Source organism: Platalea leucorodia (assembly GCF_965183815.1).
Source record: "Platalea leucorodia genome assembly, chromosome: Z".
NCBI classification, from domain to species: Eukaryota; Metazoa; Chordata; class Aves; order Pelecaniformes; family Threskiornithidae; genus Platalea; species Platalea leucorodia.
Genome location: NC_138858.1, coordinates 25,875,543 through 25,902,980, shown reverse-complemented (window position 1 = coordinate 25,902,980; position 27,438 = coordinate 25,875,543). Strand labels below are relative to the sequence as shown.

General features: G+C 45.5%; 2 protein-coding genes across 6 annotated transcripts in view; one reads left to right on the top strand and one right to left on the bottom strand.

Annotated features, from left to right (window-relative positions):
* Positions 1-422: 422 nt before the first annotated feature.
* On the bottom strand, positions 423-18,530 carry MTX3 (metaxin 3). 5 transcript variants are annotated; one of them, XM_082335754.1, is made up of 9 exons: positions 18,435-18,530; positions 17,775-17,844; positions 16,120-16,196; positions 14,472-14,564; positions 13,230-13,412; positions 13,006-13,082; positions 11,972-12,129; positions 11,477-11,565; positions 8,169-10,075 (listed from the first exon to the last, which is right to left on the bottom strand). In XM_082335754.1, exons 1-9 carry the CDS (start codon positions 18,513-18,515, stop codon positions 10,001-10,003), a joined length of 903 nt encoding a protein of 300 aa, XP_082191880.1. In that variant the 5' UTR covers positions 18,516-18,530; the 3' UTR covers positions 8,169-10,000. The 5 variants fall into 5 exon arrangements, with proteins under 5 accessions (XP_082191882.1, XP_082191880.1, XP_082191879.1 ...); XM_082335753.1 differs by having other exon boundaries at positions 8,169-10,049; XM_082335756.1 differs by lacking the exons at positions 8,169-10,075; positions 11,477-11,565 and adding an exon at positions 423-503.
* A 7,951-nt stretch (positions 18,531-26,481) lies between these two features.
* THBS4 (thrombospondin 4) overlaps positions 26,482-27,438 on the top strand; it is a gene marked incomplete at its 5' end in the record, with an annotated part of 40,534 nt that continues 39,577 nt past the window's right edge. The window contains one exon of the mRNA XM_082336463.1: positions 26,482-26,569. Coding sequence (XP_082192589.1) covers positions 26,482-26,569 — 88 coding nt within the window. The remainder of the gene's footprint in view (positions 26,570-27,438) is intronic.

The following is a 27,438-nucleotide window of genomic DNA, read 5'->3' as shown; positions in this document are numbered from 1 at the left end:
GTCCTATGGATGGTATACTGGTTGTTTATAGGGTTAGTGATTCAGGAGAAAAAAAGTCTTTTTTCTGAGTCATTACTGAAACAATGTGACACTGGTTTACTTTTAGGCCGCAAAATCTAGGGCCTGATCAGCTGTCCTCATTTACATACAATAGATCTTTATTTAATAAGTATTGAATTTTAATGAGAACTTGAATTCTGGAATCTGAACAAAATCGAAGTGCATTTACTGCTTGTATTGTGACAGCCAGCATTTTGTTTCCTGGGAAAATCTGCAGTCACTCTGCTCAAGGCTTGCCGAGAACTGAGACTAGTTGTTGTGACAAGGCATCATCAGGTTTGGCACTTCCACAGCAACTGAAGTTCTGCTCTTCTTTCCAGAGCCTTAAATACTTTAAAATGCCTTCTAGAAAAAAACACAGCTCTGCCTTATATGCTTGACTCCTCAGGAAGACAGAATATTAGAAGTTGCAACTATGTTCTGTTTTTGATGAAGGAAGAGGTCTGGAAAGGAAGGAAAATAAAATTCACTCATGCTGTAACACAAGTAATGATATTCAAAGAAATTCAAAGGGCAAGTATTAAATCATTATGAAGTAACAAGATAAATGCTTCTATCAAGAAATAATCCTTGTGTTTCTCTGTCTGAAACATTTTGTCAAGAGCCCCAGGTAATTCTTACCATTAAATGTTCTGAGGTAAAAAAAATTACTGTGTTAGTTCAACAAACAGAGAGCACATGGTTTAGAATATCTACCTGATAGCTCTTTCAAGGAATCAACCAAAATTTCAACTTTCCTTTCTGGCACTCTGAGTACCTTTGTCTTGCGCCAAAGTATTTGAAAAAGAATACACTTTTAGGATGAGGTGCTATAGCACACCTTGGAAAAGACAGGTGGTGGGACTACAGACTGCTCTGACTCTTAAGTGATGAACATGCTTTCAGGTCCTCATGCATGATCCTTCCTCTTTATTTGTGGACATGCTGCTTTCTGCTCCACGTCTTTCTTTGACGCCAGGCTACCGCCTTCTTCAGCTCTGGTTTTGCAACTTCTGCGGAGTAATACTGTGAGCTGTAAAACAACTTCTTTGCTTTCACCGTTGATGGACAGATAAAGTGATCCCATCAGCAGGTGGGCCCTCCAAGGGCACCTTGGGGGTCAGTCTCCAGAGATGATGCAGCTGTACATCAGGCCAGGAGACACAGAGGTCAGCCTTTGAAAATCTTATCACATTGCCCAGCCTACAGCTCTGTGGCTCAGATAAACATAAGTAAGCACTAAAGACTCTTCTTTCTTTGTCTTGCTTTAGTGTACAAGTGCATCAGTGAGGAGGTACTAAAACACAATTAGAAACAATGTAGGTTGTGCATATAATTTTGTAAGGACAATATTATAAGCTGCAGGTCCCAGAAATAATATTGTCCCTTTCAAAAAACTTTCCTCAAGGTTTGTGCCTGACCAGTGATGTCAGAACTCGTGTCATTTTCTTCTGAGAGTTAAACAAGAGAAGTGCATCCATTTTTTCGCAAAAATAATTAGTTCACTATATCCTCATCCATATGGTAAAAGAGAGCCTAGGAAAATATCCTATTCTCCTTCCAAAAGGCAACATCTGACTAGGCACTGTGGGGTAGCTTCCTGTGATGTACCTGAAGTTACCAGTAACTTCTTGCAGAATTCAGCTACCAACTAATTGGGAAGGTCCTGAAAAAGGGTAAAGAGCAGAGGAGCACAAGCAGTGCAACTGCTTATGCCAGGTCAAGCTATCCCATCTATTCAGTGTTGACGTCTGACCTGTGACAGCACCAGAGGCCTCTGCAAAAGTGCACCAGGAAAAAATGAGTTTTGTAAAAACAGGGGAGGGGAGAAAGTGGGGGCAAGTTAATACATCTGCCACCAGATGTAGTCAGAAGAAACAAGTAGGCAAATTAAATGCATCTGTATCAATTTAAAATGACTCTATATCAATACTTTCCAGGGTGTGTCACCTTCATTTGCTGAATTACCTAAATTTTTCTAGGAATTATCTCAAACCAAGCCCCAAAGAGACATCTGGTAAACCTACAAATGAAGGAAGTGTTACTAAAGCTGAGAATACACGCGAAAGTTATTAAAACCTCAGACCACACTGAACTGACTGAAACAGAATGCAAAGGATATCATTATTGTTAAGAACTAGCAGCTAATTGCTTAACGAAAATCAGATGGGTTCACATCCTGTGGGTAACTTCCAGGAGCACAGCCTATTTTATTTCATTCAAATGGTCTTTGGAAAAAATGTGGTCTGGGTTTTTTCTGTACCGTCCCCCTTGTGGCAATACACAATTTCAACAATGCTTTAACAGAGCAGCAGATGTAGTGAAACAATGCAGGCTCTAAGGTTGTCAAAAACCCTTCATGCAGCCTGACAATTCAGAGAGCAGATGTCATTCTGGCACTTACTGTTTCTTTCTCCAAGTGTACCTCTTGTCATACAGGGAATAAGACACTTCCCACTACGCCAGTGGACAGTTTTCTTACTCAAATGGTGAACAAAGCACCTCTTGAAATTGATTTTTGTTTTATGTCAGACTTTGCCAGGCACAAGAAACCAACAGGCATGCAAAAATTTTGGATGCCAGAACTGTGAGTTAGAAACTTGAGTGTGGAAAACGCAGTCTTACACAGATGCAGGCAGGACTTTTCTACAAATGTGTGCCCTTACTGTGAAGAAGGTAAGGAAATCTTCCTTTACTCTGCCAGATAAAACAGCAAACTCATACTCTGCAAAGGTTTTCCAGACTACAAATCACTTTAGAAACTTAGTGTGTGCTTTAACCCAGCTCTGGAAACCAGCCCCTCATATTTCTCAGGAACACCCACCTCTCCTGCAACCAGATGAGTCAGCCAGCATCCAGGAGCCTCCTTCCAGGAATCTGGCCCACTCAGAAACCCAGCAAAGAAGCACTGGCAATAGTCAGTGCAGAGGACTGACACCATCTTGATAAAAGGGAAAACACAGTGGGCAAATACTCCTAATAAAGTCTACACTGACCATTAAACAGAAGGCCCTAAAATTGCGATGGACTCCTCTTCAACTGTTTTCCTTTATGAACCATACAGGTTAGTAAAAGAGACTTCTGCCCCCACTCTTCTGTCAGTGACATCCCAGCTTCTCTCATTGAAGCTGTGTCAGCACTTGCCATGGCTATGGGTGACTTTCTGATGCCCAAAGACAAAGACAGGGCATCCATATTTGTCTCCTGTCCTACTGCCAACAGGTCATTAAATCCCAGGGTAAAAGCTGTAAAAGCAGTGATGGGAGCATCCTAACATGTGTTGGAACTTCCCAAACCAAACCCAATAAGGAATTACATGGACAGCTGGCAACTTTAGATTCAGTCGTCCTCGGGCTGGTGAGACTGCAGGAGAGCAAACCGGCACAATGCCAGTGTCAAGACATGCCAACATAAGTCAGGGGCCTTCTACGCCAAACTGACCTAAGCGTACCTAACTGTGACCTAAGGCTGACCTGAGAGAAAGCTGAACTAGTAACATTAGGACAAATGCGGGTCATGCCCTACTCATCCCACTGTCTTTCACGGGGGGACTGTAATCCCAGCTGACCTTGTTCTCCCTGGACTCTTTGGTGGCATTTGATGTCTCCTGGACAGGGCTGCAAACAGCACAGAGCCCTTGGAGAATGCTCTCAAGACCTGCCCGTTGCTGGAGGTGGTATCTAGCAGGTACCCTGTCTCCCACAAAATATTCTTCAGGAAAAAAAGTAAGCATCCTGCCTGCTTCAGTCCTTCTGAGCACGTCACTCCGTTGCTATGTTCTCTACACTGCATGCCGCCGATTGCCAACACCATTTCAACACTTAGTCTTCCCTCTGTGAAGACAGCTACCTGGCTCAGCTAAAATAAGGAGACCAGATAAACAGAATAATCCTTGTGAGCCGCTAAGGAAGCAGAACAGATGGGAAACTGCTTTCTTAGCCCACGGAAGTCAGGGGGATTTCTGAGTTTTTCATATCCTGCACTGAGGAAACAGGACCTTTCAAGGATTTTTGTGAAAAATAAGGTATCTCTGCCCACTGCAGAAAAGCTAGTAATCCACTGGTTCGGACACTTTCCTAGAGCTGTGGAGCAGCCAAACTGAGTTCTCACTTTCCTTAATTCAGAGCAGAGAGCTGAAATCCCTCTCCCATATCATCACAGAGTATCAGCTATTCCAGGCAAATCTGTGCCTGTTCTGTAACCATCAGTTCCCCTTCACCCCTCTCCAAATTCCTATCTGTGTATGAGCAATCTTTCCTGTCCAAAACAGTACATTTTTTGTAGAACATATAGGTTTCAAAAATCTGCGTTTTCCAACAGCAACAGATTAAGCAGAACGTGTGTCACTGGCCGTGGAGGTGCTGCAACCCTTCCTCTTCCACACAGCTGCTGCTGAGCCACTGCTACTGGACCATACTACTGGAGGAATTTTTAGAGATGCCTCTCACTATGGTCACAACTAAGAGCAAAAATCACTGGGAAAGCCTGACCTGAACACATGCAGACCAGTTAAACTAAATATCAGTCTTGCCTTTTAACAGTGAGAAGAAAAGAGCTTTCTCTCTTTTTTTTTTTTTTTTTTTTTTTTTTTGCTTTTAATAATTCTCAGAGCAAAAAGACACCCCGTAGCTGGACCCCATGTGAAAACCTAAAGACTTTCCCTTCAGCATCTGACTGTTTAATGCTATGGCATTCAAGTGAAAGTTAAATATAAGTTGAAATAACTGACTGCAGGAATGGAAAAAGGTTGGAGAAGGAGACTTAAGATTTAAAATAGAAACAACTAAAATGCATAGGGAAAAGAAAATCACCCCCATTTGCTTGAAATAATTACCTAAATAATCAATAATGGCAAGTGCCAAAACCCTATAAGAACATGGGTAGGCAATAACAGCTATGTGGAAGTCAACAGGGAGTGATGCATCAAGGGTAAGAGTGCAGACACGGGGACGCTGTTTGCAGCACAGTAAGGACAACAGCCTATTCCTCAAATAGCGAAGGGCAGCTCCCAACATGGCCATTATTACCACTTGCACAATTGCTGTTGTGCCAACAGTAAACCAGCTGGCAGCAACTGATAAATGATCATTCACTGCAGCAAAGGACAATACAAGCAAAGCTGGACTCCCACCTCCATCGCTTGCAGGTTGCTTTGGGTAAGTCTTAGCTTTGCAGAGACTCACACTTCCTTGCATGCGCTCTCCCCCTCTCACCTCTACGCTCTTGGAAACAAAAACCGTGAGGTGTTTGTGTGAATTGGCAGGCTGCCTAGCCACCCTTGTCAAAATGGTTTGGCAAATTTGAGCTGAGCACCGGATGCTTACACAGGGACTGCTTCTACTTAATGAACCTGCTTGATACCCAAGGCATACAATTTCTCTGCACCCTTGGTTTAGCTGAAGGATCAGGAACATTCTGTATTTTGGTAACAGTAAATCACCAACAGACCCCACATGCAACACTTCAACATTGTAAAAATTTGGAACATTGACATTCATGATGAAAAAAACCCCATGCGGTTTTAATGAGAGAATGAGCAAAAGGGACCTGAACAGTGCTGAGGAACAGCCTTGTGCCCTTTGTGCCCCCCCCCCCCCTTTTTTTTTTTTCCTTTACTGCAAGATCTTTCTTGCTGTGGAACTAAACTTGTCCCATCATTGATTCCTGGTCTCAACTTAGCTTTTAATGAAATTCAGTAAACCTTGTTAGCTCGGTCTTGCACTGAGGCAGACTGGCCTAGCACATTACAAGTAATTTCTTTCTTTATTTTTCAACACCTGCAGCAAGTCATTGGATTCCCCTTACCTTTTGCCCACAAGAGCAGTATGTCATAGCTAGTGAAGCAGAGTCTTCCACAGTCCCAAGTACTGTGACGCTGTTAAATCTCTCAGACAACAAGTCAGTGAGGGTGAAAGCAGATGCCCCTGATGCCTTTCCCTTGCTAACCTTTTCTTTCCTTCTCCTTCCCAGCTTCTCATTCCAACCTGATCCGATTTCACTTGGGACCTGGGATCTGTTCCTGGGAGCTTTGCTCCAGGCAGAAACAGCAAACCAGCGTGGTACAGGGAACACTGGACCTCCTTCTTCCCTTCCTTGCTTTATCGCATCCCCGAGGTGGTGCAAAAACTCACCTGCCTTCCTGGCAGCTGCCTCTGAGACAGCTCTGCTCCAGAATGAGCTGCCCCCAGCCCTCCCTGTTGCTGGGCAGGTCTCCAGCTGCGAGGAGGAGACCAGTATGGTGGGGCTTGGCTCCTGCCCTGCTGCCCAGCCCAGCACACAAGGCACTACTACAGCATTAAGCCCCACATCATCACCATCCCTGCATGTCTGGGTCTCACATAGATGCAGAACGGCAGCGCTGCCGAGAGGCCTGTATGCCAGACATCAGGTGGGCATACGCCTGGCAAGTGGCTGGGCCAGGGAATAGCTTCTCACCCAGAAACATGCCTGTGCTCAGCCACTTCACACCTTCCCCAGCAGGGACTAGCACTCCCAGGTTCTGCAGGCAAAGCTGCCCTCACCCGCCACAGGGGCAAAACGCCTCATGAGCTGAGGCTGCTTGAAGGTGCTGCTCAGCAGGCACACACCTGGCAGCTCCTGACAACATGGGCCAGAGCATCTGTGGTGGCTAAAACACCTGGACCAGCCAGGCGGAGGAAAGTGGCTTTTCCACTGGCACAGTTAGGGCTGAATGAGGGTAGTGGCCACATGCCAGGTAGAAAGCTCTGGGCTGTGTGCTTTGGTATTGGACCAGCTCAACCCCCTGCATGGCTCTTTAATACCACCTGCTGTGCTGACTGGCCTGATCCTGCATCAGTGCTCCAGCAAGCACATCAAAATCCACCACCTCGCTGGCACTGGTTAGCACCAAGAGGGATTATGGAGCATTTCGGTGAACGAGACTAACCGCTAACAACAGACTAAAATGATTTGTGAAACTGGACATTTATACTGTGAAACAGTACATTTTTTTTATGCGGTGTCTTGTTAGTCAACGTGGTCTTTAAGTACGTTAGGGATCGGACAGCTTGTTGCCAACAGGGCCCACCAGCCACCCTGGTAGCAGCAAGACAACAGAAACCCAGGGGAATATCCCACACTTCCACGTTGTAGGCACGCGCACAAAAAGCCGAGTATTTCAAGACTGCAGAGCTGCAGCATGTGCGACAGCCAGCTGCTCTGCACAGGAAGCAGGTGGCACACAAGGGTTTCACGGCCCCAGCACTACCGCTTGGCCAGAAGGGCTGACCCTTTGTTTGAGGACCACCTGCAACCTCAGGCAGTGGAGGAAAAGCCAACCACTGCCGCAGGTTTTCACTCCACGGCTGAGGTAGGTAGGTAAGGATTCCTTTACTCTCGGCAGACAGGCACATTTTCGAGACTCAATGCACTTTGCAATTTTAGGTATCTACTTTAAGGAGATGAATCACACCCAGATCCCATCTTTCTCCACTAGCCAGAGAAGGAGCTTTGACTATTTCAGATGCAGATAGCTACAGTTACTCAAACCGATCCCACCTCAGACATCGTTAACCGCCCAGCTTCAAAACTCAGGCATACAAAATATGCCAGTAAACTAATGGGCAAGTCTGGGTTGTCAGGCCAGAAATGACACTTTCCACATAAAGGAGTTTGGTTTTGAATTCGCCTTGGATAAAAAGTGCAAAAAGGAAGTGCATGGCTGCACAGCCTCACTGGTTGTCTGGGACGGTGCACACTACTGCAGGCAACTTTTGCTGTGATCTCTAGCCCTATTGTCCCCTGCCATCCAGTGAATGAAGTTACTCGGGCGCTGGTTTGTTGAACTTCTGCTGTCACACAGCCCAAGGCTCACATTTAGTAAGACTATAAAACCTGTGCTTCCTCATTCCCCCCCTCCCAAAAGCCGTTGTCTTGAAAGAAAGGATTGGTACTGAAGAGTTGTGGTTAAAATTTAAAATCTGACCTCATGGGTATGCTAAATTGTTCCAATTTCTTGTTCTAGCAGTCAGTAGCTTCTTTTTTTATGGACAAGATAAACCTTTTCACAAAAAAAAAAAAAGAAAAACGTTCAGAAAACCTGACATCATTTCCGTAAGAAACACTACCAAAACTCCACTAAAAAAATCCTAAATTTTAATCTTGGAACAATGATCTTTTTACAAAGAGATTTTAAAGATTGAGTGTACATATTCACAAAAACAACAAACTAAGGCATTATCTCCATAGCCACATTTATAAATTAAAGACTGAAAAGCCATGTGACTTGATCTCATTTAAACCTTGTCAAGATACAGGCAATAAAAATTTTAAACATTTGACTTACTTTTACATGTAGTGGACTTTTGGCTTATACAATTATCATGAGTACGAGCTGGATTAATTCCAAATCACTGAAACAAATATTCTAGTAAAAGCATGAAACTTAAACATTATTTTAGGGTGCTCATTGGAAACCCAACATTTCAATTATAATTAAGAAATGTTAAAGATATTACATTCCTTACATACCAAGTCTGAAAGTACAATATGTACACAATCTACAGTCTTGTCTGCATAAATAGGAAATAATTTATCTATGTATCTCAAATGTGACTAGTAGCTGAAGGGAAGCTGAAAGACTATTTCAGTTTGGCCAGAAAAAGGAAAGAAACAGAACCGTCATCCCATACATACAGCCATCAGAATTCTGTATCCCAAGTGCTGCCATTTTGGCCAGTCTTCTTGACTAATTCTCTTTACACCCACTCACGAAGCATCTGCCGGTACGTTGCCACTAGAGAACTACAGCATCTTTCTTGTAATGGAATCGCTTGGCTCTCTAGAACTGGCAAGGCTGCTGCTAAGAGGAAACGTAAGGAGACATAAGTCCCTTAATTAAACAGAAGAAATATGTGCTGCAATGTATTCCAGTTTACAGAGATAAAAGAAGTCTGAACTAGACTGTCAAACAACAAAAATTTGGACTTTTTTATTTTAGTTTTTGAATGAATTGTAGTGCTTATTAAAAAATAAGACAAAACTAATTAAGAGGCATCTATGACAAATTTAAAAGCCTACATCAGCTTTCTTATAAAGCCCTAACCAGTTCCTTTCAATCCAGAGCTGCAGTATGTTTGCTAGTCAAGTCTCTTGTCCCGACAGGAGCTAATCAAACCTCTCCATCTCACTACCAGTCCTCTGTGATTTTGACTTAAAAGTCTGGCAGCACATGGTCCTACCCTGTGCGCAGGTTAAGCCTGTTTCACACAGGACTAATACTAGGTACCTGTGAAATGTTGGTATTGTACATCATTGTACACCCCACAGCACACGCATTTTTCAACAATCTGCCATCAAGTACAACATGACAAGCTTTCAAAAAATACAAACAACCTTAAAACGCAAGACCCTTCATGAAAGTACAATAAAAAATATTTAACTTCCCCTCTTTGCTTTTCATTTCTCAGCTGCCATGAAGGGCAACATTTCACTTTTTTCCCAATCTTTTCATCAATTTTGCAACTGGACTTTGTAATCTTCAGACAGATACAAGAGTATATCCCCTCACATATAGTAACATGATTACAGTAAAATCAAGCGCCACAAAGTAAAATAACAGTGAACATTCCATAAGTGGAATTTTCACTTTTGGTCAACATTTCTGCTAGGCTAAAGGCAAAAATACGCTGTACAAAATCACTTTAACATCTGCAGGAATAAACCTCTTTTTTACTTTAGCCTCAGCTTAGTGTGTGGTCAGCCTGAACTATGCAATTTCTTAAAAGAACAGGTAGATAAGAGATTGTAAAGCTATATTTCTTCCCTACTTGTACCCATTAGCAGATTCTTCCCTTGCAAAACAACATCCATGTGAAAAAATTTACTGTGACGCTCAGAAGAATTGAAGGCAAACACATGTGTATGGGCAACAAAAGCTGTCAAGGTGACAAACGACTCAATGGACTGCTTTGTTCTCCACCTGCAGCAAGCTTGAGCGTTGTTAGCTTTCGAGGGGGATGCTGAGGACTCTTACGAAGGTTATCGTCCATCTGCAGAGAAATAATGAGAGCCGGATCTGGCAAACAGTAGAATATAGATTATATGATTAGTCTACTTGTCAGGGTTGCCACCATTAATGCTGATTTGGGGTATTTTTCACCCTGTTATTTCAGGCCCAGCCAAAACTGATGCCTTGGTTCCTTTCCACTCCCGAATATCTGCTTGTGTTAAGAGTGGCTATCCATGCCATTAGCATATGGTGCATCAAACCCAGGGCAAATAGGTGTGCATCTGCTCAAATAATTTCGTTAAGATTACTGAAGAAAGCAGTATTGCTACCTTCTTCTAAGGGATCAAAGTTTCAATTTTGTACAGTAGCCAAACACTGCTAGAAAGCAGATCAAAAGTCAAATTGCTAACATCAATGGATGCTTTTGCATGTTCAGCACCTTGCAAGAACAAATCTTCCAAATTAGAAATATTCTGGAGCTGCTGGGTGAATTTAGATTAGTTACAGATTTCAAAAAGTATTTAATAAGAAACTTGTGAGAAGACATTTTCAAAGACAGGTTAAAATTAATCTCTGAATATAAAGATCTTACATTTTCATAGGTAATCAATCTAATGCCCTGTGTGTAATGTGGTATCAAAAAGAGCCTAGTTACTACAGACTAAACAGAATCACATAAGACAGCACAGGGGAGATATCCAGAGGTTGTCTAGTCCATCCCATTTCCTCAAGGCAGGATGAACTTTACCTAAATCACGCCTTACAAATGTCTTTGCAACCCATTCTTTAAAACTTCCACAGCCACGCTCCAATGCCATGAAGAGGAGATACAATCAATACCTAATGCTATAGAAGCTGATCATAATTAATGATCTATTTCATACACTGATCTTTCTCAGGAAGAAGTGCCTTCTACCCCTCTAGTTAAAGTGTTCTGTCTGCATCAGAAGACTAATTCTTTGCAAGCATTTTTCATGTAAGTTGTATAGCTTTTGATAGGTGCTGAGTGACAGCCTTGGAAACAAAGAATATAAATAAAAGCTAGACGTAGAACAAGCAGGAGAAACAGTGACTTTACATTAGTGACTACAGCATTCAGGTGGGAGCAAGGAGAGCTGACGATTGGTCTTAACTTGCAGGACCATTTCTGAGTTTTGATCAACACATTTGTCTCTTCCTTTGCTGGAATGTACACTCGCAGAAAAACACCCTTCTTTTGTAGGTATGTGCACTTGCAAGGCAATGTTCTTTTGATTGTAATAAAAGTACTTTTAAAGTACAAGGCTTCATTAATTATTCCTTTCAAATGACATAATATTCTTCCTGCCTCTCTACACAAAGTAACTCACTAGAAAAGAAGCAATTAAAATAAAATGTCCATTGTACAGTTGCAGTTGCCATGCAAGCGTATCTGTGAACAAGTAACCACAATGAGGCAGGAAAATTAGAGACTGAAGCAAAAGTAACCTTTTCAATCAAGTTGGATTCCTTATTTACAAGCTGTGTGAGTTTCTGCAGATTAGCATCTGCTGTATCCTGTCCAGCCGGAGAATGGCCTGGAGAGTGAAGGCAGAAAGATGAAGAGTGAAAAGGTATTTACAAAAGCTTTTAAATCCTTAAAAAATAAACTGACACTGGACAGAAAGTTCATGCAGTATTTTTATCCTAAGAAGAATTTAAGTGGAAAAGCCATTCCATGTGAGAAAAACAGAAGCACTAAGCATGAGCCATAGTATACATACAGGTACATTTTGCCAATGCTTGACGGATTCTAAAACTGAGTATTAACCCTCGCTTTTAATTTTCAATCCTTTCTGCACAACTTTGCAAGTTTCTCTACCTTATTTCCCCATAGAAGCTCCAACATAAGCTACATAAAATCTAATTCTACCTTGGTTCACAGATGGAAACCTGGAGTCCTAATTGAAACATGACAAAGAGGGGAAAAGAAACACAGCTTACCTGAGACAGATAACCTGAAGTAGCAAGTTAAAATATCATCACAGAATCGACACAGATTGGGAAGCTGTTTCAAATGCTCTTGTAATTGTACTCTGGGAAAACACACTTTATAAATCGGTGCAAGGAAACCAAACACAAAGGCATCCAAGGTCGTAGGCCTGAAAAGGGTGACAAAACAAAACAAAAAAGCAAAGTGACTGAGGTAAGACATTAAGACCTTTACAACGCGACCGTTTTCTCTGTATGTCAAACACAACTCAGGACAGAACATAGTCAGCTCTTCCGGCATTCCATCTTTTCCTATCAATCTGGTAAATGCTTTGTACAGACTATTGACTGATTTCAGCACCTCTGAACTAGACACATGCTGGCAAGCTTAAACACTAACTTCAGCATTAAAATCCAGTCATGCTGTCACGTAGGGGGATAAACAAGCCACTCTGACATACATTTCTGGCACCACAAAAGCCAAGCTGTATGCCAGGGGGCCAGTATCATCTCTCGTGAAGTGGTCTGACTGCAGTGACTAAAGGAACAGATCATCCTTTTTAGGACCTGTTGGCACTATGTTGTTGGCAGTATCTGCTTCCTGCTCCATGCACACACCACAGGAAGCGGAGTGTTCCAGGACCTACACCCTCCTCCTGTGAAGGCAGTGCTAGCATCTCAGGCTTAAAGCATTCTGTCTACATACCAGCACAGGTGGTGACATTCAGTCCCTAGAAAAGTATTCTCTAGTGCTACACTAACTCATTAAGCACCCCACATTTTCTTCGGAGCTGTGGGCAGCATCTACCTCTCTGTGGAAAAATGCAGGATAAGGGAGACACCGCATTGCCTTAGTCCAAAGACCTCATTTGTGCCCTGTTTGCTCATTCAGATTTATCTGAAAAGCAGAGTGTGAGACATGAAACTACTGTGCAGTACTTTTAACATTCTGGCAGGTTTAAAAAAAAAAAAGTTTAAGTGTTCACAGAGTAATGTGTTATCTGTTTTATTAGCCATTAAAAAAAAAAAAAAAAAATCACACTCACGTATCTCCAAAGAAAAATTGAGATGTCCCCAATCTCTTCGACAGGAGATTTAGGCACTCCTTGGCATCCCTGTATATCTGATGAGACACAAGACTGTCTAAGAGCCCTAGCTGTAGCAAGGCTAGTATGCACAGCAGTGTTCAGCATTTGACAGTGTGCTAGACTGTTTCAGTTCTTGTCTTTGACAGCACCAACTTACAAATTCTTTACTACACAACACATACCTGTGCTTCCACTTCAGTGAGACTGTAGAGTGGAGGCCCACCCCTGGTCAGCAAGATCCTGGTCAGCGCTTCCCTGGCCATCTTTCCAGGCAGATACAAACTCAATGGGAAGGGAATCCTTGAGGCAAACCATGGCTTTGTCACACTGCAGTAATTTTCAGCCTCAACCCAGAAAGTGTGCAGCTGTATCAACATAAGGAAGAATATTACTGGAATTTGAGTAAGAATAGTAGACATCTCTTAGAAGTCTGATGTGTAAGATCTGTCAGAGAAGCAGAAGCACCAGGAATTACTGTAATTTAAGGCAATCAGACTCCACAAAGGATTATACTAATCCTTTGAGTGTAGGAGTATATAATTAAGGCAACAGCTACCTTCCACTTAAAGAAAAACAACAAAGATATTACATAGACCTATATACACATGCATAAAATTACATACACGCTGATGTTTATGTATTTGCGTGTGTGTGTGTATATATATACACACACATACGCACACATTGTACATAAAAATATATTACCAAAAATGTTGCAGATATACAGGATCAGGTTCAAACTTCTTTGGTCTTTTATAAATTTTATATAAATCTTAAAATAAAAGATATTATGAAATGATGAATTTGAAACCTTGCAGGTCAGCTGAAGAGGCTAGCCTATGGTATCATCTGGTCATAATATTTTTTCCTGTACAAACTGAAGCCAGTCATTCAAGAGATCCAATGTTCGGGGATTTTTATAGCTCTAAAGTACTTACACTAAATTGGTGAGGGCGTGTGACCATGTGTTATTTAGAACTGAAAAATTAAACTACTGATGGGTATTTAATTTCTCAGAAATTCTAACTGAACATTTCAAAAGGCTTTCACAGTTGCGCACCCCACATCAGACACACACATTTTACTCAAAGCTTTTTCAAAAGAATCAAATGAAACAAAAAATGGCCAGAATAAGCTGTTTTCAGGATACTGTTTCCCAAAAAATATCTAAAAGAAAAAACAGTCATAGATGCCCTTTTAAAATTTCTTTCATAAATTCATTATTATTACTTCACACTCCACAAACACACACTTCTTTCCTTTTCAAAAGTTTCCAGGCAGTATTTCCAAAATTGGACTAACAAAGCAAATACATTCTAGACAGGACTATGGCTGAGAGACTTTAATGTCTCTCATGTTGGGCACCTCTTGTAGCATTCATTTCCAAAAATACTGACCATTATACAGTATATCCCAATACTTACCAGAGCAGGAAGCAGTTTCTCTTCAAGTAGCGCAATGTACGCCAGAGTATCAGCTCCTTGTTTTGCAGACAATTCATAATCAGCATTATATTTCTATGAATTAAAAAATATATATACTACAAATAGTGTTACACAGAACTTTAAAAAAAAATAATCAATGCAAGCTGAAGTTGCTTCCAACTTAACAGCTACCAAGTTAGTAAATATAACAACATTTTGCAGGACAGAAAGCATGTGCTCACTAGACTTTCTTTACTTCTTCAGGCCAGCTATGTCACACCTCCTTGCATCTCCCTTTTCCACCTTCCCATTCTTAGATTTTTGGGCCCTCCTATTCCCAAAATAATTCCTGTGTCTCCTTCCCATTGCTTTCCAAGCAACTGTCCAGTGACAAAGAGGCAATTTTTCAGTACTTAGGGCTGTAGCAAACCTCTGGCAAGTCCCCGTCTATATTTCTGAAGAAGCATCTGGCACTTCAGCGGGTGTAAGCATGAAGAAAGGCAGGCATTCCCATCTTTTGCTTTTAATTACCATTCTAAAAGTTCAGAAATTGGATGCTAACAATATAAGGGACCAAACACACAGCTAAATTAATGCAGTTACAGCTGACTGAGTTTTTAATTCTTAGACTGGATCCTTTTAAGGTACATTAAAAGGGCTGCTAAGATTTTTTTGGAGGAGAGGAGATTCACTTCATTAACTCAGAAACAAAGGATCAATGCTGGCCCTTATTTTTAGACATCTGAAAAGCAAGCATATTATTGTTATACTTTAACTCAAAGAGGGATTTTTTTTCCCGAGCATTAAGGAATCTTTGGTATTCAAATGGCTATGAAGCTTCTGAATTTTAAAACAACTGTCTAAAATCCCATCTCAAATGCGCAGTTGTCAGATTCTGTTTTTCTCCCCCCAAAGATTTAAAGTTTCACTAACATGCCATTCATCAGATAACCTTCTTGACTAGGCAGGAACTGAATTTCTAATGTAAAAGCAGAATAGTAGGCTGGAGGACCATCTTAAGAAATAAAAAGATGATGCCATGCTTTATTAGGCATCCTTATACTTTGTGAAAAGAAGAAATTGTATAGCTTTATTCTTTGTGAATAGAACATTAAGAGATCTCTAAAAGGCAAGCAAGAGTTGATTATGCAGTAACATGATGTGCCTCAAGAAATGCTTGCAGACATTTTTACTCTACAGGCTATAGAAAAACTATATAGATTAAAAACAATGCTGTATGTATTATCCTTCAAAAAAGAGCACTGTGAGATGATTACCCATTTAAGCAGTTAAAACCACACTTCCCAAACTGTGATATCCTAGGTCAGCAAAGCCATTATGACATTAGAAGTGCTAGAATTAAGAGCAGGGTGCTCAGTGAGAAACTGCTCAATTAAGGCCAGTTTGTTATCCTTTTCAATGAACAGATTTCTCGTGCCTATTTTTAAATCTTTCACATGACTAACAATCAAACTTTCAAACAGCAATCTGTTATCCACCATTTTGCAATTCTCATGCATGTATGAGAAACAGGAAAGCACTGGGTCTGAACAGAGTTCCATGTTTTCAACAGCCTGTATCAATGTATACAGGGAACATGTAGAGTCACTACAAGGTAGAAAAAACAAATCTTTTTAAAGAGACCTACCTGCTTTCTTAAGAAGTTCAGAATTTTTGCTGGCTGAGAAATAACAATGTCTTCTGATATCAGGACTGGTACATCTCCTAGAAAGTATAAATAATACAGTCAACAATTTACATGGATGAGTTCCAACATAGCTAGAAAGCAATCAGCCACTTCATCTACTTTCCTTTTCTTCATAGCATGCTCTGATCTTCCTAACATATACACACAAACTAAGCTTTACATAGCAGGGGAGTTCCACCAAGGTCACAAATACATTTAGTGTACTGTGGCCTTCACTAATAACACTACATAAAAAAGGGCCCACATCAAATCAGACAGAAGCCATTGTCTTCTGCTAGATATCTGATACTTTGAGAACCAGGCTACTTGTCCGGATTTCAGATGTTCATCTTAAGACAAAAATTCCAACTCAGTCCAACTGCCCTCTCAACTCATTCACCTCTGGGCCTCTCCTTCCTGCTACACTAATTTTTCCCAGCCCTTCCCCTCCAAATCCATTTTAACCACCTGTTTTCCCTAGCCTTGCTACAACCACTGCCCAAGCTACCACTGCATAACCATGAACTATTCCAGAGCCAAGTAATTCCCTTCTGCCAGAAGCTTACTGGTTAGCCTTTACTCATCAGATTGCAGGATCAAAGACTGTAGAGCATAAAATCTCTGTAACACGGGCTATCTTAGAGCACGTTCACAACATAACTGCCACAATGAGCTTAACATGACTGTGCTGCTACATACTATTAAAGTATCAATTATCAGCAACACTTACTATATGTATTTTTTTATGGGTTTTATGTATTTCGGCTATGAAGAAACCCACTGAACTTCTGGCAAATATACCCAGCTAGTTCTTGGTATCTTCTGCTAACAGAAAACAATACACTGAAAAGCAAGACTCAAAGGCGCAACTTCTGTGGGGATACAGTGACGTCTAAACTGATGATGTGGTAAGTGTAAATGACGGAGTACTTTAACCCTGCAGTGATTTTACCTCTCTGGAATATACCAAGACGATAACTTAAATGCTGAGCAACAGATAAGCAATGGGTAGAACTATCCAACACAAAGAAGTCCTCTGTGATACCTTATCTTCAACTTCTCTGGCAACTAGGTTGTTAGTCACCTTTTCTGAGTCAACCTCTCTAATGTAGCACAGTAGTAAACGTCCCAGCTGGTGCAAGTTATACTCTTTGAGGCTCACATTCCACTTCCAACTGTACCAGCCCATTAAATTATGTATAATTAAAGAACACTATTTCCATACACAAGTCTAGTTACTATTGTTATAAATATGCAAAGTACAAAAAGCTTAAATACTTGCTTTCACTATACCATCAACTTAGAGTGCCTGACAGAAGCAGGTATGTACTTGGCACCGCTGCTTTGTTGACTGTCCGCTGCTTCACCCATACAGATTTTAATAAAGTGTTCTTTAAGGCACTTTATTTATGTCTTCCATTATTTTATTCCCACAAATTCATCACACTTGATCACGCAAAGTCACTTATGGATGTACTGTGAAAGCAGGTAGCCTTCCTGGAGTGGGTTACACTCATGAACACAAAATCAAAGCAAACTCAGAAACGACGCAGAAATTGGAGCCCGTATTTATAACATGGCTACAATTAAAAGAATAAAAAATGCAAAGAAGGTACCTTTTGGAGCTCTCCAAGAGTTATTTATAGTATTCACTGTCAGGGGAGCACCAGAAAATTTGGCGTAAGCCTGCAATAAAGATTGCAGGGAAAAAAAAGTCCAGTCAGTATGTGTAAGCAAAGTGTAAGATAGCACTTTAAAAGTTGTTTTAAACAGCTTCAGGCACTGAAGCCCGAGTAGAAGCAAACGCGGCGCATTTGCCTTTAGTCGGTCTGCAGTGCGCTAACGCGTTTCTGGGAAATGCCGCCCGCGGCGGCCGAGGGCGGGCAGCCCCGGGCAGCCCCGGCGGCCTCGCCAAGGGCAGCAGCCCTGCCCGCGGCTCGGCGGCGGGGGACACCACGCTCCGCAGCGAGGCGGCTCCCCGTGGGGAAAGAGCCAGGGGCCCCGCCGCCCCGCCGCGGGCCCAGCCGCCGCCGCCGTCCACCCCCCGCCGACCAGGGCGGCAGCGGCGGGCCCCTCGCCCAGCACGGGCCCGGCCTCGGGGCGACGAGGGCGGGCGGGCCCCTCGGCGGCGGCCGCGCCGCCTCTCCCGGGGGGAAGAGCCCCACAGACTGCCGTGCCGGCGGCAAGCAAGCCCCGGGGCGCCGGCCGTCCCTCCCTCCTTCCTTCCCTCCCTCCCTTCCCTCCTCCGGGGGCGGGTGGCGGCCGCCGGCCGTTACCATGACGGTTAGAGACTCCGGGTGCAGGGACGGCAGCCCCCAATCGCCTCCCCAGCACCTCAGCTCCATGGGAGCCGCCATCTTGTCCGCCGTCCGCGCGGGCCCGGGAAGCGCGGCACTGCTGCCCTCGCATGGCGGCGCCCGAGCGCCCCCGGCCGCGCCTCGGGGAGGGAGAAGGCGGCGGGGGGCGGGCGCGCCCGAGGGGCCGCCGCCGTCCCCCGGACCCGGGCGGCAGCGGGGAGCCCCCGCGGAAAGGTGCCCTGCCTTCCCCCACGGTCACCGCCGCCTGCTGCCGAGGCTGCCCGGGGGCGAAGCCGCTGGAGGCGTCGCTGAGGGGAACGGGCGTCGGCGGCCCGAAGCCGCTGCCTGGTGAGGAGCCGCTGCTCGCCCTGAGGCACCGTCGTTTTACTCGTGAAAGGCGGCGGCTCCCGCTACCGCGTTGCTGAACCCCAGCTCTCTGGCTCTGTTATCACACACCAAGTTGCGACTTTCCACAGGAGCAAAAAATTTGGCTTTCGATCAAATGTGAAGAGCAGTCATCAGCAATTTGGTTTTAAAAATAAGGAACTCGGATCATAGGGTACCAGTTTTGACCGGGTTATAATGATAACCCATTCAGTGTGGTTTTTTTACTGTGGACCTTTAAAGTCGATCAAGTTGTCAGCTATTTCAGCATCCCTGCAGACATGCCACAGCACATCTAAATACTAAGTCAAGTAAAATGTTATCATCCTTCCCACACAAGGAGAAAATGCCACACACACTTTAAAAAAACCCTGCGCTGACCACCCTTATTCAGGTCATCTGTGCATAAAGAGATGAGAGCAAGGGCAAAGCTTCACGTGTCCTCCCTCCCCGCTCCCAGACCCGTGGTTTCACATCTGCATGGAATTTGTGGCAGAAAGCATCATGATAAAAATCTACAACACAAATCTGAGATCATTCTGCTCCAGTTTATGAGGAACATGGGAGAAGAAACACATATCCATTTTTTTCCCTCAGAAAAACACACCACTGGCTATGTTAACAGTAGCAAAAAATATTTTTTGGTGGTTGTTTTTTTTTTTCTTGATGGCTACATTACATTTCTCCCTGTAAAGAGGTACTTCAGGCACGTATTCTTAAGGACACCTTTCTTCTCTTTTTCTCCCTACAGGGACCAGCTAACTCCCAGCCAGTCTGTCCAGGTACTTCACTTTGGCCTGTTCACTGTGTGATCACCTCACTGAGATGTGCAAACCCTAGAGAAAAGGTTGGCTCCTAACAGCTGTGATCCCAAACATCTGTTTCTGTAAGGAGGATGAGCCAGCTTATGGCTCTTCTGAAGGGAGGCTGCAAAAGGGCTTAGGAGGTAAATAGGAGAGTAAACTTTCTTTGCCTTGCCTTAGGGCCCAGTTCATCTCTGTGCTGTTGTGGAGTCCAGAGCAAAGATGGAAAAAAAGGCAATCTGCATCTTCTCTCCCCCATCCAAAAGCTCTTCAGGAGCTTTTTCCTCTTGGTTGTCTGAGTGGAATTCCTATTAGTATAAATGAAAAGTAAATAGAATCATAGAATCATAGATTCACAGAATTGTTAAGGCTGGAAAAGACCCTTAAGATCATCGAGTCCAACCGTTAACCTATCACTACCAAGTCCACCGCTAGACCATGTTCTCAAGCACCACATCTACCCGTCTTTTAAATACCTCCAGGGATGGAGACCCAACCACTTCCCTGGGCAGCCGGTTCCAATGCCTGACTACCCTTTCAGTGAAGAAGTTTTTCCTAATATCCAACCTAAACCTCCCCTGGCGCAACTTGAGGCCATTTCGTCTCGTCCTATTGCTTGTTACTAGGGAGAAGAGACCGACCCCCACCTCGCTACAACCTCCTTGCAGGTAGTTGTAGAGAGCAATAAGGTCTCCCCTCAGCCTCCTCTTCTCCAGACTAAACAACCCCAGCTCTCTCAGCCGCTCCTCACAGGACTTGTGCTCTAGACCCTTCACCAGCTTCATTGCCCTTCTCTGGACACGCTCCAGCACCTCGATGTCCTTCTCATAGTGAGGGGCCCAAAACTGAACACAGTACTCGAGGTGCGGGCTCACCAATGCCGAGTACAGGGGCACTATCACCTCCCTGGTCCTGCTGGCCATACTATTCCTGATACAAGCCAGGATGCCATTGGCCCACTTGGCCACCTGAGCACACTGCTGGCTCATGTTCAGGTGTCTGTCAACCAGCACCCCCAGGTCCTTTTCTGCCAGGCAGCTCTCCAGCCACTCCTCCCCAAGCCTGTAGCGTTGCCTGGGGTTGTTGTGACCCAAGTGCAGGACCCGGCACTTGGCCTTGTTGAATCTCATGCAGTTGGGCCCAGCCCAACGATCCAGCCTGTCCAGGTCCCTCTGTAGGGCCTTCCTACCCTCCAGCAGATCAACGCTTGCACCCAGCTTGGTGTCATCTGCAAACTTACTGAGGGTGCACTCTATTCTCTCATCCAGATCGTCAATGAAGATATTGAACAGGACCGGCCCCAACACTGAGAGCCCTGGGGAACACCACTGGTGACCGGCCGCCAACTGGATTTGACTCCGTTCACCACCACTCTCTGGGCTCGGCTGTCCAGCCAGTTTTTAACCCAGCGCAGAGTGCACTTATCCAAGCTGTGAGCAGCCACCTTCTCCAGGAGAATGCTGTGGGAGACACTGTCAAAGGCCTTACTAAAGTCCAAGTAGACAACATCCACAGCCTTCCCCTCATCCGCTAAGCGGGTCACCTTGTCATAGAAGGAGACCAGGTTAGTGAAGCAGGACCTTCCTTTCATAAACCCATGCTGGCTGAGCCTGATCCCCCAGTTGTCCCACACGTGCCGCATAATGGCACTCAAGATGATCTGCTCCATGACCTTCCCCAGCACCGAGGTCAGGCTGTCAGGCCTGTAGTTCCCTGGATCCTCCTTCCGACCCTTCTTGTAGGTGGGTGTCACATTTGCTAACTTCCAGTCATCTGGGACCTCCCCGGTTGACCAGGACTGCTGATAAACAATGGAGAGTGGCTTGGCGAGCTCCTCTGCCAGCTCCTTCAGTATCCTCAGGTGGATCCCATCTGGCCCCATGGACTTGGAGCATTCAGGTGGAGGAGCAGGTCGGTGACTGCCACCTCTTTGACAACTGGGGCTTCATTCTGCATCCTATCTCCATCTCCCAGCTCAGGGGCCTGAAAACCCCGAGGATGACCAGTCTGACTATTAAAGACTGAGGCAAAGAAGGCATTAAGTACCTCAGCCTTCTCCTCATCCTTCGTGGCAAAGTTTCCCTCCGCATCCAACAAAGGAGGGAGATTCTCCCTGGCTCTCCTTTTGTCGCTGATATATTTGTAAAAACATTTTTTGTTCTCTTTAATGGCGGTGGCCAGTTTAAGTTCTAGCTGGGCCTTTGCCTTTCTAATTTTCTCCCTGCATAACCTCACCACATCCTTGTAGTCCTCCTGAGTTTCCTGCCCCTTCTTCCAAAGGTGGTAGGCTCTCCTTTTTTTCCTGAGTTCCAGCCGTGGGGACGGCCTGCTCCTGCGCCTTTGAGACTTCCTTCTTGAATAACCTGCAGCCTTCCTGGACTCTTTTGCCCTTCAGGGCTGCCTCCTAAGGGACTCTGTCAACCAGACTCCTAAACAGTCCAAAGTCTGCCTTTCTAAAGTTCAGGGTAGTGATTTTGCTGACCCCCCTCCTTACTTCTCCAAGAACTGAAAACTCTGTCATGTCATGGTCACTGAGCCCAAGACAGCCTCTGACCACCACATCACCCACCAGGCCCTCTCTGTTCGTAAGCAGCAGGTCCAGCGGGGCACCTCCCCTGGTTGGCTCGATGACCAGCTGCGTCAGGAAGTTCTCTTCCACACCCTCCAGGAACCTCCGAGACTGCTTTCTCTCTGCTGTGTTGTATTTCCAGCAGGCATCAGGTAAGTTGAAGTCTCCCACGAGAACAAAGGCTAGAGATTGTGAGACTTCAGCCAACCGCTTGTAGAATACTTGGTCTGTTTCCTCATCCTGGTTGGGTGGTCCATAACAGACTCCCACCAGGCTATCTGCCTTGTTGGCCTTCCCTCTGATCTTTACCCATAAGCACTCAACCTTATCATTACCTTTGTTGAGTTCTAGACAATCAAAACACTCTCTAACGTACAAGGTTACCCCATCACCTCTCCTTCCTTGCCTAGCCCTTCTAAAGAGCTTGTAGCCATCCATTGCAGCTCTCTCAATGAAGCCTGATAGCTCCTGAGCCAGAATCCTTTTCCCCCGTTGTGACAGGTGAACCCCATCTGTCTCCAGCAGGCTTGGTGCCATGTAAACTGCCCCATGATTGAAAAATCCAAAATTCCACCGCTGGCACCAGCCTCTGAGCCACGTGTGGATGAGCTGGGTCTTCCTGTTCCTTTCCATATGCCTCACGGCTACTGACGGGATGGAGGAAAACATGACCTGCGCTCCTGATCCTTCAAGTGATCGCCCCATATACCTATACCCAATAGGTGCATTGAGAATGGATATATGACTTCACTTGAAAAAGTGCGGCTTCAGTGTGTGTTTTTGAAAAAGCAGAACTTCTTCTGAAACGTTATGTTCTACAAAATTTTTATGAAAATGTGGCAGGATCAAACCCAGAAGTGTTGACATAAATAGGGAAGGATGTGGTTTAGAGCTGATACTTCACTTGCATTGAAACTTCTATATTTTAATTGCCCATGAATCCTGATTTTTAATCATCCATATAATTCCACAAAACATGAGTCTCCTGACGCATATTAGGAGCAAAATATGAAAGCTGAATTAAGCAGCAGGGATTCCTTTCTACTTCCCCTGCCCCATTACTTGGAATTTGAACAAGTCACGGACACGTCTGTAAAGCAAAATCTATAATGCTGGCAGCTTCTCTGTATTCTGTATGCTTAGAATTTTATTGATTTATGTAAAGTAAGCAGGACAAATATTTTAATGGCTCAGGTTTACTTGCAGATCCTATATAAAAAATTACAGTCATATATTTCTGTAAGAAACTTGCTTACAAAAAGTTACTGGCTTTATGAAGTTTTCTTGAAAACACAATCTCCAATAATCACTTTTTGATTCTTATCCAAGATATTAACATCCAGTAAGTTAAGCTGAAGTTTGTACTTCAGAGAATACACAAGAGTGAAAAGGCAATAGCTAATATTGCATTGTTTTTATTGAAAATAACAATTAGAAGGTCAAATAGTCCCTTTCAGACAGCAGATAAACATCGCACTTTGTGAAAATCCCTTAAAGAAGGTTGTGCGTGATCACAAAATCCCCTTCAGCCTGTAACGTACTCCAATAATAACACTGAGCATAGAAATGAAAACTGGAAAAATTGCAGTGACCTTTATGTGTACTGGCTAAGATCACCTAAACATGGACTTAAGCTTCTGTTGACAGACACTGTGAACCGGTTCCCTTCTGTTATATTGTATTGTGCAGCATGCTCTGTTTGCCAGATACTGCTTCCATGTGCATTCTTGGTGAATAAGCACGAGAATAAGCAGATGTGGAGCATGAACAGAATATGGCCCTCACAAATCCAACACTAACAATATAATAAGTATATAACACCACAAACAAGATCCTTCTCCCATAGGGTTGATTAGCATCAGTGCAAGAGATTCCTCGTAGTTAAATCAAAGTGAAAAATGTTAAGTTAAAATTATTTAATAAATATTTTTGACAGAGAAGGAAATTGTTCAAGAAAACATTTCCTATGTTTTGATAAACTCAAATAAATTACATAACAAATGGTTGCAAATCATTGATGGTGTTCCCTTAGATAGGTGAAAGCAAAACTTGACTATCCTTTTATCCCTTTTTTTTGTCTGCTATAGTCACTAAATACTGCAATACGGAACTGTGATGATTTTGCAGACCTTCATGATGTTTTTGTGTCAGGCGTTTAAGCCCATGTTTTCAAAGAATGCTCTTTGGTGATGAAGGTCTTCTCCTTAACAGGCAGTAGAGCAACATCAGTGCTGCTCTAAGTCAACGTCTTAGCCTCTGCAGCATCTGTGCTGTCTCCATCCTTTAGCCTGAGGATGAGTTCTGGACTGAGACTTCTTTCAAGGGAGCTCGTGGCACTGTAAGTCCTTTCTTCTTCCTTTTTTTGTTACACATCCTTGCCTCCTACTCTACCCCCTTCCAGCCTCCCTCTTTCTCCCTGCTCCGTAGCTCTTTGCACCCGCTGCTCTGTTTTTCTCACTCCACTGTGCAGCTCTCTGCCAGCCCGCTGACACCACTACGTCACCCTGTCACTTCCACCACAGGGGCAAGGATGGTGGGAGTGAAGCCGAGGCGTTTCTTGTTGTATGGAGACATACACGAAGAGCAGTGGGGTGAGGAGGAGGAGTAAAACTGTGCTGGGACACACTGGATATGGGGGAGCACCCTTCAGCCTGGCGATGAGCAGAGGAAGAAACGAGCAACTGAAGGCGCAGGTCAACACCGCTACACACATAAGCTAAAAAGGAGGGTGTGTTGCAGGGTACATGCCATGCGGGGAGGGCAACTAAAGGGCAAGTGAATATCGGCCAGCTGAAGGTATTTGAAAATCCCACTGCGCCAGCGTTGGAGAGGAGCCCGCTCCCGTGCTCCGTGCGGTGGCGGAGCCACTCGGGCGGCCCCTTGGCAGCGCGCTCCACAGCCCCAGCCCTGCAGCGCACTGTGCCTTGCCTCGCACACAACGAGCCCCCCAAGGCTGCTCTCTGCGGTGCTCGTTAGCTGTGTATGGCAAACCTGATGTGACTGAACACTAATCAACACTACTTTGCCTACTTAACATAAAATTTCTCTCCTATTGTTGCCCTTCTTTTTATGATGTAAATAGCATCGGACAGCTCCAGCTAGCTGCTCCAGCTGCCCGCTGGGTAGCAAGCTGCGAGGGGGCCAGCCATGGCTTCCTGCGTTTCTTCCGACGTGGCAGCTGTGCATCCGCGGGGCTGAGGCACAGGACAGAGGGGGCCGTGCAGCAGGTTGGGAAGCCCACCACGCGCCCTCAGCTCCGGAGCGGGAGAAGTGCTTTGCAGCTCTCCTACTGCCACGGGGCCCCGTGGGAGACCCCTTCCTTCGCCAGCTGAAGGCACGGGGCAGGGTGGGGGCTGGCCAGCCTGATGGGTAGTTTCACCTGGGCATGGCAGAAACTGGTTGCACAGCTGCGCAGCCCTAAAGGGGCTTGCTTGCTTGCTCCCTTTCTCCCATGCTTTCTTAACGTCAGCAACGCCGAGCCTGGAATTCTCTGGAGTAGAGGAGAAACAATGGGATAATGAGGTCCTGGGGTCACACACAATACTGAAAATTGTTGTAGTTGAAAGCAGAACTTTTTTTTTTAAACTTACTTTGGTTAAGTCATCAGGTTTGGGGGTTTGTTAAGATAAGTAACCTTTTTCAGAGCCTCAATGCGGTCGGTTTGAGCTCTCCCAATGCTCCCGAGCTCTCTAAATGAAACCGAGGAGCAGATGCTTTGTTCCTCGCGTTGCCAGTCAGAGTCTTCCAGAAACTCAGTTTGCCCCGGTCGGCAACCTGCACGACCCCTTTTGGTGACACTCTTCAGTTAGGAAAAGCGGACGAGTTAAATTCCTGCCAAGACCAAGTCCACCCGCCAGAGCCTCCCCACCCGCCGGGAACTCAGTGCCGTTAAACACGGTCCATCTTCCACGGCTTCTCGAAGCGCTGGCTCCAGCGGGGACCCCGACAGGTGCAGGTTTTGCCGGACCTCGGCAAGACCTCCGGCTCTGCCCGGCCTCGGGCACCCCCACCGACGCCGCTCGTTCCCGGTTGGGGCCCCGACGGTTCGCTCCCCGCGGGTCCACCCCGGGGCTCGGCCCTGCCCCGCCGCCGCCCCCGCCCGCCCCCCGGGGCCGGGGGAGCCCCGGCCAATGGCCTGCCGCTGCCGCCGTCCCTCCCCGGACCCGGGGCCGCCCCCGTCAGACGGCGGGGCGCGGAGCGGAGAGGCGCGCAGTCCTCCGCCGCCCTGCCCGGCCCTGCCCGGCCCTGCCCTGCCCGGCCCGCGGCCGCCATGGGGTGCGAGCGCCGCGCCGCCCTGCTGCTCCTGCCGCTCGCCCTGCAGCTCTGCCCGGGCCGCGCCGCCCCGCCCGCGCCCCGAGGTAAGGGCCCCGCCGCCCCTGCCTCCCTCGCTTCAGCAAGCTTTTCCTTCCCCTCTTTCTTTGGAGACGGCGCTGAGTTCGCAGCGTCCCGTCCCCTCCGCCGGGAGCCCGGTGCGGGCCGGGGAGGGCGGCTGCGGGTCGCCAGCTCTGCAGGTGCGAGGGGAGCCGCGGCCGTCGCGGGCAGCGGGGGCTGCCCCTGCCCGGCGGGGCGCAGGCAGCGCCCGCGGAGCCGCCCCGCCGCCGGGCTGCCCCGGCCCCGGCCCCCAGCCGTGCTTTGCCCCGCCGGACTCGCGGTGGGAGCCGGAGCGGGTCGCGGTGCAGCCGCTCCCCTGCGATCGGCAAAAAGTGGCCTGGTTATAGGGGTGCTGGTAGGTGTGTTGGACGTCTGAGGAGCGCTTTGTCAGTTGCAGGTTCTCATAAATGAGAAGTGAATTGCTAAGCTATGAAAACTCGTCGGGAAAACTCTGCTTCATAAAGTACGTAGGAAAATGGATACCTTTTAAATCCAGCGTTACTTTGGCAACATTGTGCATGTAGTAAGTCAGGAGCTACTTTATTTTAGAGCATGCATAAAGTGAGTGGTATCACGCCCCGGTAGCAGCTGGTGACTGGAACCAGCTCAGCTACTGAGTGTAGCAGTTAGGGTAACTTGGTGCCACTCCAGGAGCCTTGAAGCTGCTCCTGGTTCTTCCTGCATTTTTAACGCCCTCCATTGTCTTACAAAATTATGTTTGGCGTTTTAATCGGTTATTCCTTAGCTAAGTGAAGCAGATCTAAAAGGCAGCCAATCGGATTAATTAAGCTGCATTTCCAAAAGCCTTTATTACAGTCCTTCTTGATGTAAAAACATTTCAGTAAATTGTCATATT

Coding starts and splice junctions, on each gene's coding strand:
- MTX3 (XM_082335753.1), bottom strand. CDS start 18,515: ATGGCGGCTCCCATGGAGCTGAGGTGCTGGGGAGGCGATTGGGGGCTG. Junction 13,413..14,471: donor AGAAACTGCTTCCTGCTCTG/GTAAGTATTGGG, acceptor ATGTTGATACAG/CTGCACACTTTCTGGGTTGA. Junction 11,566..11,971: donor CTTCAGGTTATCTGTCTCAG/GTAAGCTGTGTT, acceptor TTCACTCTCCAG/GCCATTCTCCGGCTGGACAG.